This window comes from Nelusetta ayraudi, unplaced genomic scaffold (assembly GCF_046127955.1).
Source record: "Nelusetta ayraudi isolate G7.1 ecotype Tasmania unplaced genomic scaffold, CSIRO-AGI_Nayr_v1 ptg000048l, whole genome shotgun sequence".
In the NCBI taxonomy this organism is placed as follows: Eukaryota; Metazoa; Chordata; class Actinopteri; order Tetraodontiformes; family Monacanthidae; genus Nelusetta; species Nelusetta ayraudi.
In genome coordinates, this window is record NW_027466098.1 from 16,305,941 (window position 1) to 16,327,500 (window position 21,560).

The 21,560-nt window shown below is 47.4% G+C and overlaps 1 protein-coding gene across 5 annotated transcripts in view; it reads left to right on the forward strand.

The window, feature by feature from the left end:
- The window catches only part of arhgap42b (Rho GTPase activating protein 42b), a 69,739-nt gene that overhangs the window by 42,511 nt on the left and 5,668 nt on the right, over positions 1–21,560 (forward strand). For 2 of the 5 annotated variants that reach the window (XM_076036704.1, XM_076036705.1), the window contains exons 5-21: positions 6,617–6,718; positions 6,967–7,077; positions 7,757–7,861; positions 9,069–9,198; positions 9,583–9,683; positions 10,541–10,650; positions 11,767–11,823; positions 14,357–14,435; positions 14,752–14,791; positions 15,097–15,159; positions 15,265–15,339; positions 16,267–16,351; positions 16,534–16,592; positions 17,217–17,322; positions 17,752–17,911; positions 18,929–19,079; positions 21,082–21,471. In XM_076036704.1, the coding sequence (XP_075892819.1) occupies positions 6,617–6,718; positions 6,967–7,077; positions 7,757–7,861; positions 9,069–9,198; positions 9,583–9,683; positions 10,541–10,650; positions 11,767–11,823; positions 14,357–14,435; positions 14,752–14,791; positions 15,097–15,159; positions 15,265–15,339; positions 16,267–16,351; positions 16,534–16,592; positions 17,217–17,322; positions 17,752–17,911; positions 18,929–19,079; positions 21,082–21,471 (1,924 nt within the window). The remainder of the gene's footprint in view (positions 1–6,616; positions 6,719–6,966; positions 7,078–7,756; positions 7,862–9,068; positions 9,199–9,582; positions 9,684–10,540; positions 10,651–11,766; positions 11,824–14,356; positions 14,436–14,751; positions 14,792–15,096; positions 15,160–15,264; positions 15,340–16,266; positions 16,352–16,533; positions 16,593–17,216; positions 17,323–17,751; positions 17,912–18,928; positions 19,080–21,081; positions 21,472–21,560) is intronic. The other 3 variants (XM_076036707.1, XM_076036708.1, XM_076036709.1) reach the window with 3 other exon arrangements.

Consider the following 21,560-nt stretch of genomic DNA (forward strand, 5'->3'; position numbering starts at 1 on the left):
GTGTGTGTGTGTGTGTGTTGTGCTCAAGCTTTTCCAAGCCACAGTTTGGTTCAGATCTCTGTGACATTTTCAAAAGCAAGCGCCGGGCGGCGACCGACCCGCGGCGTCCTCACAGCGTTTGTCGCGCTGCCAGAGGTCGTCAGCATGAGGGCCGGTCGGGTGCAGAAGAAATCGACCCCAAAAAAAAAACAAAAAAAAACAGAAAGTGACCCAGATGGGAGTCAGATGGTCACGGGCAGTTTGAGACGTCCTCTCCCTACAAAGGCAAACAGTGGAGACATCAGATGAGTCTTGGCCACTTGTGGTCTCCAGAGGACGAGACGCTGCGGTTCAGAGGGGCGCACTCGCCATCTGTGGGGCTGCACCAACAAAGCTGAAGAATTATTGGGATTTTATTTTTTGAGTTGAGTTTGGCAAAAGTGTAAAAAAAAATTCTCAGATGCAGTTTTTTTTGTGCAGTGTAATTGGTTGATGTTCATCAGTCAGGAAAATGATAATCTTCAAAATCAGCGATAACTGATAACTGTAGGAAATAATTATACTATTTTTGGATTGATTAGGATGTTGAGTGGTTAAATGAACATTTGGCCCATTTTTTTGTGTATACTATGTGACATTATTTGTATTTACTTTCCCAGAGATTAAATTCAGCCCAAATCCAACCTCTACAAACATCACATGGTCTTGGATCATATTGAATCAAGCTATAATAAACAGATCTGGACTTTAAAACAAGATTTTTATAACCAGCATCTGACTTTACATCTTTCTCCAATCGTTCACAAGCAGCAACGTCTAGCTCTTCTGTATGTATATTTTTCCGAGGGGATTTCTGTCCCGTCTTGGTGGCAGATGACTTTAAATAGCTAATGGTGTTTTGCAAAATAAATATTTTGCTCTGTTTTTTTTATTGTATATATTCAAACTGTCATTGTTGTACATTTAATGGAAGTGGCTTTAATGCTGCACAAGCGCGGCAGTGTGATGAGTCCAGCTCTTTGAAGTGACTGAAGTCTTTTCATGTTACTTTAGCAGGACGATTGTCTCGCTCTCTTCTCGTCCCTCCATTTGTGCGTCTTCAGCCGTCACAGCGCGTTAATCACCGTCCATTATGCACCGCGGCAGATCTAAGGTGCCAACCAGATCTTTGTCTCGCGCAGGTTTGCGCAGATCTGACGGAATCGCTCTGCGGAATGAAGTGACATAACGGCCCGAGGTTCTATTGTTAGCGCTACGGCGGAACAGCTGTTTTGTGTCGTCGACTCTGAATCGCGTCAGTTCGCGCTGTCTTCTGGTTTCACAAGAATTAAAACAAAGAAGGATTTGAATGTCTGTGGGTGGAGGTGGGGGGGGGGGGGGAATCTTGGCTATTATTATTCAGTACAAACTGTGAGAATTGCTTCAGGACCTCAAAAAAAAAAAAAAATGAGTGTGTCCATTAGCGTGCTAAATTAGCGACAGACACTTACTCATATGGACAAATGCCAGCAAATGGCATGAACACAGAAGCCCTGGCAGGCTTGTAACAAGGAGAGATAGCGACCTCTGACCCCTGTAATAAATCCCCACTGTGAATTAATCATCGGTGAAATAGATTATTGTAACTGCTGACGGGGGATGAAGTCCTGACTCAGGGGTTCAGTCAAGGGCAGTGCCGGCCAAAACAAAGACCTCCCAAACTTTGCACTGAACGTTGCGGTTGTTTGCTGACACTCAGTGGTGCCTAACTTTGTCTTAGCTAAAGGGCTAGTTCGCTCAAAATCAGTATACTCTACATGCCATTTCATACAATACACATTAACATTCTAGAGCAGGCATGGGCAAACTACGACCCGGGGACCAGATGTGGCCCGTTGAGCTTTCTGGTCTGGCCTGACTTACTTACTGAATTATTTTAATCTAGTCTAGTTTTATAATAGCTGTATTTCATCCATGTTTTCAGTGTTTTCAGATTTCAATAAAGAGCTAAAAACCTGGGGGCTTCAACAACACATTTGGTTGTAACTTTGCTTTGGTAAATTTTCAATTGACATGAAAGTACGTTTTCTATATATCCCATGATATATATTTTTTCCTCCTATGAGTTGGGTCACCAAAACACTCCATCCATCTGCTCCTGCTCCCCTCTGTCACATTATAGAACAACATGAAAGTACAGCCTCACAAGAAAATGTTACATAGAAAATCCAACTCAGCAGGTTAGTTTTAGTTTAATGGGAACGTGCCACCTGTCTCGGAGGCTAAAGTGGACATTATGGCTAAAATCATGGAAACACCTCCATTGCCCAGAAGGCAGAACAGCTAGTCCACTGGTGGGGAGATTGGTCCAAACGCTCCGATTTCCTGGCTCCACCAGCCCGACACCGTGATTGGCCCCTAGGCCAACACTTAACCCTGATGGTCTGAGGGTGATTACTTCCTGCTGATGGGCAGTTTGGCCCCAAGTGCACAGCTCCCGACCATGAGAAAAATGCTTCACCCATGTAGTCCGTGTAATGATTTTCACTCTGTTGGGTTATTTTTTTTTCAAGTCACTTAAATATCCTTGTAGTCAAGGCCAGACTCAATGGACAGAATTTCATTATCGAGCAAATTATCCCTATTAAAACTGTTTATCTCTCAACTCTTTCCCGTGGACTCCACCAAAGTTATTTTGCTATTAGTTTCAAGGAAAACAGTTAGCTAGTTAATTTTTGACCCCAGACTAATCACCAGGTGGGCCAAGACGAGGCGGAGACTCCGCCCCATGAAGGGTAACCTTTATTTCAATTAACCGAAGGCTTCTCGGTTTGCCTCGCACACCAGGCGCGGCCTTTTTTTTTTGAAGTCTGACTATTTGTTTATTAGCACCCGAGGTAGCAGATGTTTGTAATTATTCCGTGTTAATTGGCCAACTTCTAGCCGCCTGTGATGTCTGCCCGGGAACGGCTCGGTGTCAGGTAAAGCGGGACACGGTTTTTTTGGCTCGGCAGCAAAGCAACTCCCCGTCCCGACCGGCTCGCGTGTGGCAAGGCATCAAAACAGCCGGGCCGTCGCTGTGTAATCGCCCTTCCGGACCCCTGCTCCAATTAGCTTCCTCTAATGAGCTGATGGAAATGGACTCTCGCTTTAATGCCGCTGGTCAGCGAATGGCTTCAACATGAGCGCGTGCGGCCGATGTCAGTGTTATCGCTGCGGTGCACAGTTAGACAAGGCACATAAATTGTGTGTGTGTGTGTGTGTGTGTGTGGGTCTCTCTGTGTTCTATATATAGATATTCAACCGTCTTTGAAGCCCGCTGTGGTTGCTCTGGTGAAGAGACAGCCAGAGAGACGGCGGTTGCAAAAGTTCACCATTACGGCCGTTCGTTCAGATTTCTCACCGTGTTGGACGATGAAATCCCGTTTAACGCGGTAATTCCATGAAAGGTTTTGGTCTGGCCCGGTCGATCGAAGTCTTCTTACGTCCCACAACGTTTCTCCACGTCAGTTTAATCAGTTTTTAATCAGTTTTTATCCTTCTGATAAAAATCAGTTTAATATAATATATTAATTATTTAATCAAGTGCTCTTTTTATCCTATGGCACAGTAGATGATAGGTTCATACAAGTCAGGCGAGTGATGATTGGCTGTTTCACCTCTCTTTCCTGATTGACAGTGCAGTACTTTCAAGTCCACTGTACGGGGTCGAACGATTGACCACCTCAGAAGAAACCGCGTCGGAACCACACTGTGGGCGCCGCCGCCGCCGCCGACATGCAACCACGCTCGTAGACAAACTCTTCTTTCATCTCCACACTCCTTCCCCCTGCCCCCCGCAGGCTCAAACACCTGGCCGGCAGAGGAGGAGCTCCCCCGCAGGCCCTCCTCGTCGACGCCCACACCACCCATCCAACCCCCCATAACGTTACATTAGCAAATTAGCAAACTGGCGCCCACGGTCGCTGTCACCATCAAAGCGGTGTCTTTTCAGTGGGGCGAGGCTCTCCAAAGAGAAATTCCACTACAGAGGAATCGGCATCAGAGTTTCTCCGTTTTTCCGCACGTGATTTATTCATGAGGGCGAACAAAGCAAAGCAATCAGACGAGGAAATCTCCCGAGTGGTGGGTTCACGAGTGTTTGGAACTCCTTGAGCTATATCCACATCCCAGCCATCTGATTACTCGGGGGCGCTGGCATTAGATTGTGTCAGAGGCTTGTGCGCTGTAGAGTACATATACACATGTACATTTAAATATACACCCTACAAATATATATGTTCGCGTATAAGTATATCTACGTCTCTGCCCTCGGTCACCATGTATTGAGCTTTGAAGCTTCTCCGCGTCTCTTTGCAATTTAAATGGCTCACGTTCAACCCTTGATGGCTTGGTGTGTGTGTGTATGCGTGCACATGCATGTGCGCTCTCGACACGCGGACAAAAAAAAACGCACCAAACACCTGGTGTTTTGTTCGATGAGGGCGTCATTACGCCGGCAAGGTTCGTACGCGCCTCTCGGTGGATCAAAACAAAAACAAGACGCGTCGGTTGACTTAATCAGACGGTCTGCGCCTCGCGCACGCTCTTCAGCTCTGAGTCACTCCTCGCTCTAACCCCCCCCCCCAGCCCCCTCCCCCCGCTGCCCGCCAAGTGTGAATAAGTCAGCCCTGACGTAAGGAGAGTCTTTCTTCATGCTTTTAGGGAGTTTTCTGGCGCGCTCGCACTAGTCAGCAGTGCTGGAAGCCTCCTGTTGTTGCTGCGGGGCTTCGCCAAAACCTAAAGCTCTTAATTTGAAGTGATCCTCGCCACCGTGCGTGCGTGCGTGCGTACGTGCGTGCGTGCACGCTCGTCAGCATTCTACTTTCTTTTTTCACTCCCAGGGCCTCCCAGGCTCTCGGCGCGCTTACAAAAAAATGTCACGTCAACAGTAGTCGTCGCGACCGCCAATCAGCTCCACTCCAAAAGAGGAAACACTCGTCCATGTTTTATTTAGTGTTCCAGCTCTCATTATTTTTCTATCTGTGGCTCGTCAACCACTTTATCCTTATACTCTCTGACATTCCAGGTAGAACGGTCTGTCGCGAAGTGAATCAAAACCATTTGGAAATGTAATTGAATATTTCATGACTTGTGCTGATGATGATGAGTTTGTTGGTCGAAACCAGTGGTTCTCAAACTTTCTGTCACACCCCACGTTGGAGGAAGAAATTTTTTGGGGCTAGAAGCCCCAAATTTGACGTGGCTGTGTCTTGAGGGATCCCGATGAACCTGCAAGTGGCCCCATGTCTCTAGGACAAAGTTGACTTTTCACTTTTGACCCCATACACTTGCATGAAGCCGGTCAGGAGCAGAGAAACGCCTCATATTCCAACTTTACTCTTCTTCTAAATTAAACTTCCATCATCACTTCCTGTTTTTTGTGTCACCTCAACTCCCTTCAGTTGCAGCTTCCACTTCCTCTTTGCACTCAGAAGGTGTTGATTGATCCCGCACTACCCCACACAACAACAATGACAACAAACAACAACGTACCAAAATTAAGTGTTATGGAAACAGGCACATACTGTGGAACACTACAAGAATTCAGACTTGATATCCCAGGGATGCAGGGACGTGCACGCTCGTAAAGTTGTTTTTTTTCGGCATATCTTGTGAAGAAGATCTTCACGCGTGTCATGACAGGAGTGTTAGAAAAACACGGCTACCACATGAAATTATCTATTGATTTTTTTTTTTTTCTCTCTCTGTTGCTGGTCGTACGTGGCGAATTTCTCCACTCGGGGCGCTTAACAGCTGTGGGGGGAGGGGTAGGGGGGCTTTCTGTGGGGAGGTGGTGGAGGGGCGGCGGGGGGTGGGGGGGCAGTGAGGTGGAACGCTGTTCTAGGTCACATCAGTAGCTCGTCGATTAGACTTGCTAAATTTCAGGGCCATGGGAATGAAAACAAACAAGACGGATCTGGTTACATCACTACCCCCCCCCCCCCCCTCCACCCCAACTCCCTCGTCCACCATCCCTCTATTTTATTTAGTGTTTGCGCAGCAGGATAGATGTCTTAATGTGGAGGGAACTCAGGGGGGGGGGCTGATTTGTAGATCGGGCCTTTTTAGATGAGACACTCGAACGTCCTCGCCGGTCGACCTCGCTTGATGGAGTGGATCTTCTCGTGGGGTCGAGATGTTCCACTTTGCAGATTGCCATCTCGCCTTGAAAAGCCCATTTCCTGTTCCCTCCGCCGGGCCTTCTGGGATCGTGTCTTTCAGGTGGAGCGTAACGAAAACACAACAGTCAGGAGCAGCAGCAGCAGCAGCAGCAGCAGCAGCAGCAGCAGCAGTAGTTATGTCGGGCCAGGCTCCTGGATGCAGCGCTGCAGGAAAAAAAAAGGAAAGAAAGAAAGAAACATTGAGCTGCTGCTCTGCATGTTAAACCCGCGGCTGTGCGGCTTATGCTGACGTTGCCGAATCGCGCCGCCACCCTTATGCCACTTTTATGACCTGTAATAACCCCCCTGACAGGACCTTTTAAATCAGGCGGCCAGACGCCACTTTAGGATGCAGCCAGGCCGCCACCTAGTGGCGACCCGGCGGCTCCCGCCTCCGTCCCAGAGTTTCCGAACGCGCTGCTTCTCTTTGGTGACGCCGTCTCTTCACCTTCCAGGAGGGCAAGAAGAAGTTCGACAAGGAGACAGAGAAGTACTACTCCACGCTGGAGAGGCACCTCAGCCTGTCGTCCAAGAAGAAGGAGGCGTATCTCCAAGAGGTAAAAAAGGAAAAAAAGAAAATCAAAGATCCTCCAGTGATTTTTTTTTTTTTTTTTGGAAGTAACGCCGCTGCACACTTGAAATAAGAGGCACTTGTTTGCACATCTCTGTTTGCCGTCCTGTTGAAAGGCACGCGGTTGCCAGGCAGAGGTGTGAGCATTAACCCTCTGTCCACCAGCTTTGACCCCTGTTTGGGAGTGACCCCAACCTGTCCTCTAAACCACCCGTCATGTTTGTTCATTCTCAGGCCGACACGCAGATTGATAAGGAGAGGCAGCTCTTCTACGACGCCTCGCTGGAGTACGTCTTCAAAATCCAAGAGGTCCAGGAGAAGAAGAAGTTCGAGTTTGTGGAGCCGGTGAGACAGTTGACCCGCCCGCCGTCTTCATGCTGTGACTAAAAATATAGTGCTTCATTCGAGGCACAGGTACGGCCGCGCGTCTCCCCGTGCGCTCGGATACCCGTCGCCCCGCATGGGAAACAAATGAATGCATCTGCGGAAAAGAAGGGAGTAAAATAAGAGGGGAAAAAAAACATCAGAGTCGAGTTTCGAGCCTCCAGCTTGCAGATTTGCAGGGCTAACTGCGACTTGTTGGCAGCGAAGTGCCTCCTGGAAGCGTCAACATCTCTGAGAGTCTCTGAGCACAAACAGACTCCTGTTTGAAAGCTCACGCCACAGCGTCTTTGGCTTCAGGAATCCGGGGGGCCAGGAATGTGAGTCTGCTGGTGGCAGGTGGTGATGGTGAAACCTAATTGGTGTTCGAGACTGGAGCAACAAAAAAAAAGTTTGCCTGCGAAACTCCAGAACTATTACATGGATTAGAAAATGTCAGCACCGCCTCTGGGGGACAAAGGGTGAACTGCACCTTTAATTAGTTAGTTATTAGAGTCTTTGCAGCCTCGGTTTGTACTGTTTAATAAAATATTTTGTTTTTTGCAAACAAATGTTCTATCTATCTATCTATCTATCTATCTATCCATCCATCTATCCATCTATCCATCTATCTATCTCACCCTGAATGGTTGTCCCTCTCCAGCTCCTGGCTTTTCTTCAGGGCTTGTTTACATTCTACCACGAAGGCTACGAGCTGGCTCACGAGTTCGAGCCTTACAAGCAGCAGCTCCAGTTCAACCTGCAGAACGTAAGTGTGCCGACACCTGTGAGAGGGGGTCGGAGGTGGAGGAGGGGGGTCGGGGTGGGGGGGGGGGGGGGGGGGGGGTGGCCTGTGCCCGGTCGTGCACAAAAGGCAGCCGTCCGCATAATTACATTCAGCGGCTTATCGCGCCTCGACGCAGCGGGCCAAAGTTTCCACAAATGGAAAGCCGCACGATCAGATGAGATTCTCCGCCGCGCAGGCGATCAATATTTCAGACTGGCGTGGTGGGCGGTTACCGTGGGCGACTTATTGGCGTCGAGTCAAAAAAAAAAAAAAGCGCAAGTTAAGAGTCGGGAGCGAAGCACTTCTCCTTCTTCCACCACTACTCCTCACTTCAGCCGTTGGGACCAAATTTTAGTGGAAGACGTTGCTCCTCCGGCCCTGACACTTTCCGCTGCGAAGCCCTCGGAGCTCTAATAGGAGCCGCAGCGGGAGCGCCGGTCCTCTCCCGACAGCTCCTCGAGCGGCTCGCAAATGAAGCGGCCTCATCTCGACGCCCTTTTTCAGACGTTCCCGACGTCTCAATCCCAACACTTGGATCCCCTAAAGAAGCGTCCCTGAAAAGTTCACATTGGGACTCGAGTTGGTTCCTCTTCTCACCAGGTGGCCTCGCTGACCCGGAGATTCAGATCTCTTCCGGATTTCTAACCTCATCATTCATTTATTGGAGTCCTTATTTATTTAAAGCTCCTGCTTGCTCGACTCGCTGCAACCTCTGCCAAGTTAAAGTTAAAACAAATGTAGTTTGCACCGCCGTGACCTTATGAGTGCAGTCTTGTCCTTCCTCCAGTGGTGAAACGCTACTAAGGAGTCTGGAAAATGACTTTTCTCTGTCTCTTCAGACACAATAAATGTTGATTCCATGTTGTTTCACATTTCCTGAGCTCTTGGTTGTCAACTTGTATAAAACCGCTCATCTGTCAAACAGCCAAAAGGAAAAAATCCTCGTCTGAACGTGAGGAACGTCCAAATAGGCTTTAAACACAGGGCTAAATATGCTCTTTTCTCGGCATCTGGGAGTTGTTTGGATTACTGCTCATGCAAAACTTCCGCACAATTTCCAGTGTGAAAACTAAAGACCAGCAAATGGATAAAAAAAAAAAAAAAAAGTTTGGAAAATAAAAGAAAGAGAGAGAAAAAAAGAAAGTTTCCTTCTCTGCAAACGCGTTCACCCTGCTGCCCTCTCGCACAGACGCGGAACAACTTTGTGAGCACCAAGCAGGAAGTGGAGAAGCTGATGAAGAGGATACGCTCGGCCGACCAGGACTACAAACCGCCGGGCCAGTGGACGATGGAGGGCTTCCTGTACGTGCAGGAGAAACGTGAGTCGGCCGCCCGCCCGCCCGCCTCGCGCTGTCACATCCATCACGTCTGCGGACGTCTGCGCAAGACATCAGCGGCCGCTCAGCCTGTTTACCCCGCGCACTTTGATGTGCTCTCAAGCAAATGGGCTGGAGGTGGGGGATGGGAGGAAGAGAGGGGGGAGGCAGATGAGCATCAACCGTGATAAAGCAGCTTATCTTTTTTCTTTTTCTTTCTTTTTTCTTTTTTTTTTTTTTTAATTCGCAGCAGTGTAATTAGCGTCTTGATTGTCAGAAGTCCTTCCAGGAAATGTGAGATTTCAAAGAGAATTGTTCCCCCTCCACCTCCACCCACCTCCACCCACTCCACTCCTCTTCTCCCCTCTGCTTTGCTTTTGCTCCCAGGTCCGCTGGGATGCACTTGGACGCGTCACTACTGCTCGTACGAGAAAGGCAGCAAGACCTTCACCATGAGCAACACGGACACCAAGGCGGCCGGCAAGCAGGTGCTCACTTTAGCCTAGCTTAGCTTAGCTGGAGCTAGCTTCTTTTGGGTTGTTTTTTTTTTTTTTTTACCCTCTTTTTTCAGCTCAACTCAAACACGTTTTGCATTTAAATTCCTCAAAATAGCCATCTTTCAGAAAAAGCATATTTAGAGCTGTTTAACGTGTTTTTCTTTGCTGCTTAATGACATACAGTATATCTTGCTCATATATTTGATGTCTTCGGTATCTATCTGCAGTGTAGAAAGTCGTAAAGATGAAAAAAAAAAAAATTGCATGAGAAGGTGTGTCCAAACTTTTGACTGGTAGTGTACATAGCACGTTATTTAAGCATACATACAGCACTGGTTTCTACCGCAAATCACCATCGGTGCTGCATCCACGACGTATCTATTGTATTTTCATGTATGTTTATTCATGTATTTTCCAACCACCTCGATGTTTGCGTTGCGTTCTGTGGGTGCATCAAAACGTGATGAAGGAGTGAGCAAATAGAATCGGCGTGGGTGAAACTGAGACGCCCTCCCGAGGCCTGCGAGATTGTTTCCGCTCAGAGGGGAATAAAAGGGAAAGAGTTAAAAGCGGTACAGATTTGGCACCGAGACTTTACCGCCGGTGAAGGGAAAAAAAAAAGTTTGCATTCACAAACAACCGGGAGGAGGAGGAATGAGTGGAATGAAATTCTGGACAGACAGAACAGCACCAGGCTTCTTTTTTGGTAAACATTCAAATCAACAGATTTGTGTCGCTGACAGAGACTCAAAAATGCTGTTGCACTCACTGAAGCAAACCAATTAGAAGTTAAAAAAAAAACAAAACAGGAACTTGTAGCGCGATGAAACGGCTGCTCTCCTTTTCAGAACGGCCTCGTCGTGAACCAGGCCGAGATGTTCAAGCTCAAGTCCTGCATCCGGAGGAAGACCGACTCCATCGACAAGCGCTTCTGCTTCGACATCGAGGTGGTGGAGAGGTTGGTGAACGAGCGCCGCCACCGCCGCCCGCCGCCCGCACGCACGCTCACGAGGACTGAACGCGCACCGCGCATGACGTTGAAAATGTTGCCACCTGCGGCGTCGACTGTGCGAGGTTGAAGGAGTTTCCCGCCAAGGTTTCTCCCACCCGGGCACAGGAGTGAAATTATACCGGCCGCGCGCAGTGAAAAGACTCAGCACATCGTGTTGTTTAGCCCGTATGCAGTCAGCCATGAAAATGCGCGCGCTCGCCTGCGGGGGAGGGGGGAGGGGGGAGTGGGGGGGTTGTGGTCCCTTGCAGACCCATCAACCCAGATGTTGATGGTTTACCTCCACCTCCAACTACTAAACCTGCGTTTCTCTCGCTCAGCCTGCAAGAGGCTGTTCTGGCTCCCACCCCCCCTCCCACCCCTCCCCTACCCGCTCCATCCGTGGCTCCGCCTTGTGATTGGCCAGCCGCTCAGATGGCTTCTTTCCTGCCATCTCATGCATTGACACCTCGTCCACATTTTACAAAGTCTGCAGAGGAGTTAACAGATGAATCATTATCATTTGAATGAATGATTGTACTTAATAATTATCAATATTCAAAACCGCAGTGACACAGACAAAGACTGCCCACTTAAAAACGCACAAATTGTGATTTTTCGTAAAATTGAGGGGTTTTTTTTATGGTAGAACCTCTTTAAAGCTACATTTATTTAAAACGTCAAAACACTCACCTGAGTTCCCTTTGGCCTCTACAATTACGAGAGCTGCTCGCTTTGGTTCTATTATTACGGTAATTGTCGACTTTTTTTTTTCCCCCTGAAGTGTGCGCGCATCTTTTCGGTCGACTCTGCGTATTTCTGGCTGCTGTCGATGAGTGAGTGTCAACCCAGATTACGCTGCTCTCAGTCTGGATTAACCCCGGGAACATCCACGTTGAGCAGCGCCGGATGTTTGCAGCTGTGTCTGTGTGTGTGGTCCCGCATGTCGTCATCACCCTGCCGCCGCCGCCGCCGCCGCCGCCGCCGCTGCCGCCTTCCCTATGATGTTGTTTGCCCGTCTTAAGTTTTATTTCTCTCAACCCCCATTTTTTTGCATCTCTGTCTTCTGTCCTCATGTCGACGTAGAACTGACATCTGTCGTGGAACTCTTTTCAGGCCGCTTCAGTTTTTCTATAAAGTCCGGTATGTGAACTGACTGACGCTCGTGCTCGCACCGCATGCACGCCAGTACCGCCCGTCACGTGACCTCTCACGCCTCACCCTGCACCAGTGCCCCCGACCCCCACCCTGTCTCGCACCCGTAACCACCTTTGATTGGATTTCATCTGCTAACGACGGAGGGACGCTCTCCTCCCGACGTCTTCCTTTGTGTCTGCAATTGCTAGAACCATAATTCCCTCATGAGAATCACAACATCATTTTCTGCCTCTTTATTGACTATTGAATCATTTTGACTCTTTTTTTTTTTTTTTTTTTTTTCAAAAATCATCATCCTGGGAGACAGAAATGAGGAATTGCTCACAGACACCTTCACCTTGGCTGCCCGCTGATTAATAGTGGCTGAACTGACTAAGTCATTGTTTTCTTATTTTTTCAATTTATTTTCCTGGCTCCAAGCCCGTCACCGTGATGTGTATTTCAGCATACAGACTCGGCTCATTACTGTGCCGTTACTGGTAACGGGGCCCAGCGCCCTCGGCCGGCCGCGGCTCGGCTCGGACGAACACCTGCACTTTATTTGCGGGGCCGCCTCATTTATCACCGGCAGCGAAGCCCAGAGGTGCTTGTTTTTTAAGCGCAAGGACAACACCAGGCCGAGCTCCGGCCGACTCCGGCCTCATCCATTCATCCTCATTACAACCTGCTGCTGACGCCCAGCCGGGATAAGACCAACGCCTCCTTGCAACATCATGTTTAGTTGGCTTCTGCTGAATTACCGAAGGAAGGATTTGAGATGCGGTGGCCACTGCCCGATTAAGAAAAAACACAATGCTAACGGTAGAAGAAAGCTGGTGTTTTTGATTATTTGAAGGGTTACAAGAAGGCATAAAATTTCTAAAGAATTGCCTTCGGGGCGTCAGACTGTGGGGAGAATTTGGAGGTGTTCCAGGTTTAGAACCCTAGATGGAAATTGGCTGGAATACGCAATTCGCTGGAAATGTTTTTGCACAAATTGCCTCATATACGAACAAATTGAGACATTTATTTCAAGCAGGCATGTGCAGACTAGTAAAAAATACACAAATTTTGCAGCATTAACTTTTAATATGAAAGTAGATTCATCACTTAGCAACAGAACGAGTGTAAAGATGGAATTAAAAGTTCTGGAGAAAATATGAGCCACCTGCAACCTACGACTCTTATTTAAGTCTTTCAAAGTCTTTTTTTTTCTAATGCAAAATTGCATTTTTAGCTGATTTTCTTGTTAACTGGAACCTTTTTACCATTAAGGCTACACCATGATAGCTGTCTTTGTTAATTGTCACAAGGAAATGTTGCAAGTTAGCTTAGAGTTAGAGTAGTAGTAGTTAGCTGCTGTAGAAGCACATTTATTTTTGACTAGTTCTACTTTAATACCACAGATTAAATATATTCACCCCAGTAATAAGTTCAGCACCGACTTGATTGGCTAGCCTCCATGTTCAAATCTTTATTCTGCCTTCTTCTGTATTATGTAAAGAATATTTTGTGATTGCAGTGCCCAGGAACAGGACCCCCAAACCTCTCAAAAATAAATGAATAAATAAATATATGAAACACTTTATAATAAGTACATTACTATTAATCATTAGTCAAGCATTAATCAGTACCGGCTGCATCATTTAAAAAAACGTGTTTCTGTCATGAATACTCATTAGTATATATTTCATAAACACAGTTCTAAATGTTTTACTCTTCATTAAGAAGCTCATCTAAAGCAGGCTTAATGTTTAGTGAAGTTAGTTTTATAAAAACTCACAAATTTATGTTCCATTCGACTTTATAACTGTATTGGTAAACTACATACGAGTGAGTATTTATGTCAGACACATGATTCATAAATGATGCATTCAGTATTTAATGATGCTTGTTGATAGTGTGTACTTATTATAAAGTGTTACCAAATACGTTAGTTCTAAATCAGTATGTTTGCAATGTCATTGTGGCAGCAGCAGCCTGATGAGGATGAGGGTGAGGGTGAGGATGATGACGGTGATGAATTGTGATGTTTGTGAGACACAGTGTCCCATCATCCACACCTCCCTGCCGCCACCACTTTGCTGGAGTGCAGATTAATATCAGGGACCCAAATCTCCAAAAGCCGCTCATAAAATTCCAGAGCCGTCTGCATGTGGAGATACACCCGCGCCCCCCCCACCGCCGGGAAAGGTAAAAGCCTGAATAAATTTCGAGGCGGCGCGCCGCCGTCGGCCACGGATGAAATCCAGGTGCATGTTGGGTGCGAAAAATTAATCACTCTAACATCGAGCACGTGTGGCGTTTAATTGGGAGTGGAATGTGGAGCGCCGAGCCGGCCGAGGGCACAGTTTGAAGTCTGAAGAGCGTTACTTTTTTTCTTTTTTCTTTTTTTTTCTTTTTTTTTTTTTGCACACGGGCTATTTTAGTCGCACTAGTCCTTTTATAGCGGTCTCATCCAGTGTAAACAAGGTCTGTCCGCAGGGCCCCGAGGCGATGAGATCAGACTGAGACCCGCTTTTCTCTGAAATCTTTCCAGGCATGGTGTTATGACACTGCAGGCGCTCTCCGAGTCCAACAGAAGACTGTGGCTGGAGGCCATGGATGGCAAGGAGCCGGTGAGGAACTCAGCCTGCTTTCCCTGGAAAGCGGCCTGTTGCTGTTGTTTGTGCCATGGCTCTTTTATTTTTTAACATTTTCAAAGACTGCTGGAGCGAGCGGGTCGTATGTTGGCCCCCTCTTCTGGTGGGACCCGGTCATTTATAAGAAACTATGAACTCAACAGCCCTACTTATGCTAAAAATAGGATGGTTCACCGGAAGTGGCTGCAAAATAAAAGTTCCAGAGGGAAGGAAAAACAGTGTCATAAATGTTTTTTCTTTGCGGGGGGGGGGGGGGTTCTTGACTTTAACTAAATAAGGCTTTCTGTTCCAGATTTACAACCTGCCGGCCATATTAAGCAAGAAGGAAGAGAGTGAGTCTGTTTCATTGAAATGCATAAAAATGATGCTCCGTGGGCCTTTTTTTTTTTTACACAGCAACATGCAGTTTTCGTTACTCTGAGCCATCTCGCTTCATTAACACAATTACTTGACATGCAGCCACTCGGCTGACGGCAGCCGCGGCCTCCCAGCGCCGTCTGGGGACGCCTCCCATTAGCCGCGGCAGGAGCCTGGGAAACGGGGGTTCCGGGCGGCGCGGAGTGGCTTATTATTGTGCTGCATGCTTAACTGACAGTTAATTCGCGCCTCCGTCCCCCGCTCTCGTCTTGTTGTACAGCGTATCTTAATGAGGCCGGATTCAACTTTGTGAGGAAGTGCATCGACCTGGTGGAGGCGAGAGGTGAGGCAACGTGTTGCGTCGGCTTAAACGAAAGGCCTGTCGGGGGGAAAATAATCACGTTGACTCTTGACTGTTTAAAACAGCTCCTCTGTGATTGCCGTGCAGGTATTAAAACACTGGGGCTGTACCGGATCGGGGGAGTCAACTCCAAGGTGCAGAAGCTGATGACCACTGTTTTTTGTAAGCAGCACTTACAAACCGTCACACTGGATGAAGCATGAGGGGTCCCACTTGTCCTCCTGACACATTGATTTTTGTATATGTAAAAACCACTCAGCGTGTGTTTGTCTATTCCGTTTTACATTGAGGCTATAAAACGTATCTTTGTCTAACAGAGGTACGGAATAAAAAATAAAATACTCAAATGCCAACACTCCCATCCATTTCCACAGGGTGTCCCAAAAAAGAAAATTGACACCATTTCGCAGGCCAATAATTTTGGCAATCCCTGTTGAAATGACCTCAGATTTTCACAGATAGTAGGAACAGAAACGGATCAAAATTTTATATTTCATGTTTTGTTCTGTTTCCTGGTTGAGCCGTGCCGTTCACTCCCAAAGAGAAGTCATTTTGCGTCTTGAAATATGCTCGCACGCACAGTCGCCCTCTTGTGACACGGAAACCCCAGTTGACTTGTGCCGTGTCAACTTTTCAATTTTGTCGAGCTGGACTTTGTAGTTTTCAAGATAATTGCTTTTAAAATGATGTAAATTTTTCCTTTTCTTTTCTTTTTTTTGGGGGGGGGGACACCCTGTATTTTTCTTCCGGCGAACAAAATTCTCCTTTCTTCCAACGTCTCAAGCTGCGACTCTGCAGTGGGGAAAGAGGCCCCCCTTGTGGTGCGACCTTGCAACTGCGTCACAGTACTTTGTGAACGCTTTTGTTGAGGGTTCAGAAGTAATTCAGTTCACACACAGATTTCCTACATTTTAATATGAGCCAGACTGTTTGAAGGCGTTCCGAACACTGTTTTCACCACATGACGCCTCCCACATTTCCTCTGTCACATTTCCGCTCTGCTCCTAAGAAGATTATTTTTCTATAATAACCTACCTTTAGCAAAGTGCCTGGTTGGCAGGCATATAAAGGACATTGTATTTTTGACAGCCAACAAGGCTCCGGTGGACATGGACCTGGATCCGGAGACGTGGGACAACAAAACCATCACCAGCGGTCTGAAGAATTACCTCAGGTCAGCTCGCCCCACGCTGCTGGGAGTTTGTCTCAGGCTCCTTTAAAATAAAACCTCCCTCCCCGCGCGTACGTCGGCCCATTCAGCCCGGCCGGTGACTCACACAGAGGCGGCTGGCTCCATTCAGAAGAGCCGTGTCTCTCGGGAAACTGACGCCAACTGTGCTCTCCGTCCCCCCCCAGGTGTCTCTCCGAGCCTCTCATGACTTTCAAGCTCCACAAAGATTTCATCATGGCTGTCAGTAAGTTTGGAAAAACCCACGGAAAATGCTCATGATACCTCTGTTCCTTCCATTATGATAGCCCTCATGTCATATCAGTTTCCACATTTTACCCCAGGGTCTATGGCGCAGCCCTGCATTATAAAGTCTAATAAATTAATTTTCAAAAAGACATATTTAGCTCTCTTGTTTTACAGCCTCCAGCAGAAATGCTCATTTTAGCAAAGAGCGCAAACTGATTCTTTGCTTGACCTTTGACCAGAACTTGTTACCTGTTTTAGGACACTAAAGTATGGCAAGCAACTCAGCACCAGGATGGACTTTCTCATTAGTGGGAAGTTCATGTACTGGCTAGAAACGCATGCTATTTAAATTTTTTCATTATTATTATTATTATTTTTTACATACTGTCACTGCATCATGTGTCATAATGACCAAAATTAGAATTTTTTTATTGATTTATTTTATTTTTTTACAGAATATCAGATGATGTTAAACTACATACATGCATGATTAATCATCCGTTTACATCAGATAATGGGCAATTTGCATCACAAAGTAAAATTTCAGGATCTCAATTGCTACGATTGTGTTGATGCGTCACTCGCTCACTTTGCCGTCGCTTGCCCTCTGTCTGTCTGTCAGAGTCGGACGACCAGAACTACAGGGTGTGTGCCGTCCACGCCCTGGTCCACAAGCTGCCCGAGAGGAACCGGGAGATGCTGCAGCTGCTCGTCAGGCACCTCGTCACGTACGTCCTCCCGTCACCAATCAGCCGCACTCGCTGCCTTTTAAGCTGCGACGAGAGATAAAAGTTGCCATGGCTGATTAAATTGTCTTCACGCGTCAACACCACAGATTAGATATATTCACCCTCGTAGAAACATCAGAACCCACTTGCCTGGATAGCCTCCCTGTTCAAAACAGTATTCTGCCTTTTTTTTATGTATAATGTAAAGAATGTATTGTGATTACAGGAGTCCTCGGTTTTGGAGTTTGTGTTGGAAGTTGCGTTGCGGGGTAGTGTTGCAGTACTGGAGATTGGTCTTGGTCTCGAGACCACTTTTTAAGGGTCTCGTCTCAGACTCGGAGGCATTTTTACTCATCTTGTCTCGGTCTCGGTCAGACGAGTTTGCAAATTAGCAAAATGTCATGACGATGGAATTCTCCTGCCTTGCAGAGTCTCCACCCACAACCAGTCCAACCTGATGACGGTGTCCAACCTGGGCGTCATCTTCGGCCCCACCCTGATGCGCTCGCAGGAGGAGACGGTGGCCGCCATGATGAACATCAAGTTCCAAAACATTGTGGTGGAAATACTGATCGAGAACTTCGACAAGGTTGATGTTTTGTTTTTTGTTTTTTTTTTGGCTCGGCGGTTTTTAATTTGTGAAGCATTTATTCCATTTAAAGTAAATGTTGGCACAAAAAAGGGTTGCTGTCAGCATTTGGAAGGTGATTACACAAACAGCCTTGTTTTTAGCAGCAAAGGTTCTTACTGGTCGTTGTTCCCTCTGGCTTCAACTGGTGGCAGCACTTGTGCTGAACACTGCGGCATTAAACTAAATTCTTGCTAAAGTCTGTGAGGAGTAAAGCGAAAAGATTTCGGCCACTTGTTGAAAACCTCGAGAGTTTAAATTCTTTATTCTGCTCTTAAAGTGAAAATTCTCTTCAATTCTGACAGAAATGGTCTTGCTGTGAATAAAGGAAGAGAGTCGAGATGCTGCTTAATGTCACTGAGCAGCGTCTCGGCTCACAGTCCTGGTTTCTTTCTCAGCTAAAAGGAACTTGGTTAGTTATGGAATCCATATCGATACATATAAAATATGTATTATCAAACCATCTCAGTTCAAAGATCAGTCAGAGACTGCTGCATGCAGAGGGAATTCATTGTCGGAATCCACTGAAATTCTGAAATATATAAGATTATATGGACCTTTTATGCAACTTCTACCACTGCATTGCACATTGAGTGATGAACATGGTGAATATTTTTCACCCACTTTGATTTGTAATTATTGTAATTGCTTGTCTGAAAATTCCTTAGTTTTCACCATAGTCTTCTTGTGGTGGAAACTAATGATCCTTATTAAATAAACAAAGAAAGAAAGAAAAATCTTTTTTTTTGTCTAAATGACTTTGCACCATCTGTACCTTTCTGTGCTAAATGCAACCGGACATGCAACCAAAGTCTGAAATCTTCTGATTTCCACCCCCACCTCTTCACCCCTCCACCCTCCAACAAAGATTCAAACCAAATATATTTCCCAGTTTCAGCCTCCGGACCAGATGATGTTGACTAACCCAAATGTTAACCCGAATCCTCCTCCCCCACCTCTCTCTCTTTGTACCTCCAGATTTTCCACCAGCCTCCGGACCCCAACGTGCCCCTGCCTCAGCCCCAGAGTCGGCCCGGCTCTCGCAGGAACCGGGCCATCTGCCTGTCGGCGGCGCCGCGGAAGCCCCGCAGCCTCTACACGCCGACGCTGTGCCTGGCGGACGCAGACAGTGAGTACCGCCGAGGCCGCGGGGCGTCGCACCCCCAGTCTCCCAAAAAACCTGCCACTGGCCTTTAAATAACCCGTCCCACCGTCTGCGTCGGCCATCTTCACAGAGTCTCTCAATGCTTTTCTTTATTTTTAAGTACTCTCAAAATGACCTTTTGTCTAAATGAGAGCTTTTATTTTGGAACTTTCTTTTTATTTAACATTTATAATAACAAACACTCAGGAGGTGCATTCATACTTCTCAGCCCTTACATCTTTGCCGTGACATTATTGTACACTTTAGTTTTTGTGTACAAAAATAGTACAAAAATTCTTGAATATAGTTTGGGCTAGAGTTATTATTTTAGGCTGCTATTTATGGGCTGGTTTGCCCAAAGAGAGATGCTCGGGGCAATGTGGTAAATACATTATGTTACTGTATTCTGTTCATTGTTGTTTCATACACATTAGCCTATTAAGGCTGTTTGCAAACCACCTTTTTGACTGAATAAAATAGACGTATTCAAAGACATATTGGTCTGTCTAATGCAGTGGTTCTCAAACTTTCTCTGTCACGCCCACCTTGGAGGAAGAACATCTCTGTCACGCCCCACCTTGGAAGAAGTACATTTTTCATGCCCCCCCCCCCCAAATTTGGAGCTAAAAGCCCCAAATTTGACGTGGCTGTGTCTTGAGGGATCCCGATGAACCTGCAAGTGGCCCCATGTCTCTAGGACAAAGTTGACTTTTGACCCCATAGACTTGCATGGCATTAGGGTTAGCGATAAGGCTGGAATTAGGGTTAGGGTTACTGCTGGAATTAGGGTTAGGGTTTCGGGGTTCCTCATGGGCTAGAAGCCCCAAATTTGACGTGGCTGTGTCTTGAGGGATCCCGATGAACCTGCAAGTGGTCCCATGTCTCTAGGACAAAGTTGACTTTTGACCCCATAGACTTGCATGGCATTAGGGTTAGCGATAAGGCTGGAATTAGGGTTAGGGTTAGGGTTTCGGGGTTCCTCATGGGCTAGAAGCCCCAAATTTGACGTGGCTGTGTCTTGAGGGATCCCGATGAACCTGCAAGTGGCCCCATGTCTCTAGGACAAAGTTGACTTTTGACCCCATAGACTTGCATGGCATTAGGGTTAGCGATAAGGCTGGAATTAGGGTTAGGGTTACTGCTGGAATTAGGGTTAGGGTTTCGGGGTTCCTCATGGGCTAGAAGCCCCAAATTTGACGTGGCTGTGTCTTGAGGGATCCCGATGAACCTGCAAGTGGTCCCATGTCTCTAGGACAAAGTTGACTTTTGACCCCATAGACTTGCATGGCATTAGGGTTAGCGATAAGGCTGGAATTAGGGTTAGGGTTAGGGTTACTGCTGGAATTAGGGTTTCAGGGTTCCTCATGGGCTAGAAGCCCCAAATTTAACGTGGCTGTGTCTTGAGGGATCCCGATGAACCTGCAAGTGGCCCCATGTCTCTAGGACAAAGTTGACTTTTGACCCCATAGACTTGCATGGCATTAGGGCAGTGGTTCTCAAACTTTCTCTGTCACGCCCCACCTTGGAGAAAGAAAAATTTTCTGATTTTTGGGGGGAAAATGTTGCATAGAGGAAAATCGGAAAATCGATTTTCCTCTTTCATGCTTCCGTGTTGGCGCCTCTTGGGTACCGTAGTCCTCACCCCTCGAGAAGCTGTTAAGTGACTACCTATGTATACTCGCATCTGCACTAGCCACAGCAGGTGTTAAAACCAGGAAGTGATTCTGTTTGCTGCCCTCACCACTACCTGGTAAATTATTTTTCTGAAGTCGCATACAACATGCACTTGTCCCCTTTTGTAGCATATTTAACGAGATTTCCGCCCCCCCCCAAAAAAAAATCGAAATCGAAAATCGAGTTTTCAGTGAAAAAAAAATCGGGATTTTATTTTTGACCAAAATCGCCCAGCCCTAGTGCGCGTTTTCTTTCTATGAATGCACTTTGTCACCCGGCGGGTTTTAATGAGGGCTTGGTGTCCTCTCTGCTGGCCCCTGCATAGGCGACGCCTTCAGCAGCAGCCCGGGCAGCACGCCGATGGGCAGCATGGAGTCGCTGTCCTCGCACTCCTCGGAGCAGAACAGCTCGGCCAAGGCGGCGCCCCGCAGCGCCGCGGCCTCCGCTGCCGCCCGGCCCCTGGACCACGGGTCGCTCTGGGACGGCGCCCCCTGCAGCGCCGCCGCCTCCTCCTGCGTCAGCAGCCCGGAGTCCAGCTCCAGGGAGGACGCCGGCCGGACCGACGGAGAGTCGGAGGACGCCCTCAGCGTGTCCTCGCTCGCCGCCGCCCCCAAGAAAGCCCCCCACTGCCGCATCGACCTCAGGCTGGCGTCCGTGAGCCGCTCGACCGCCTCCTCCCTCAAATCGCTGCATCTGTCTGAAGGTGGGCAAACTTGCACAATGGGTGCTAAAAATGTGACAGGGTGGGGGAGCGGAGCAGGAGCAGGTGGATGCTGTGTTTGCCTCATAAGG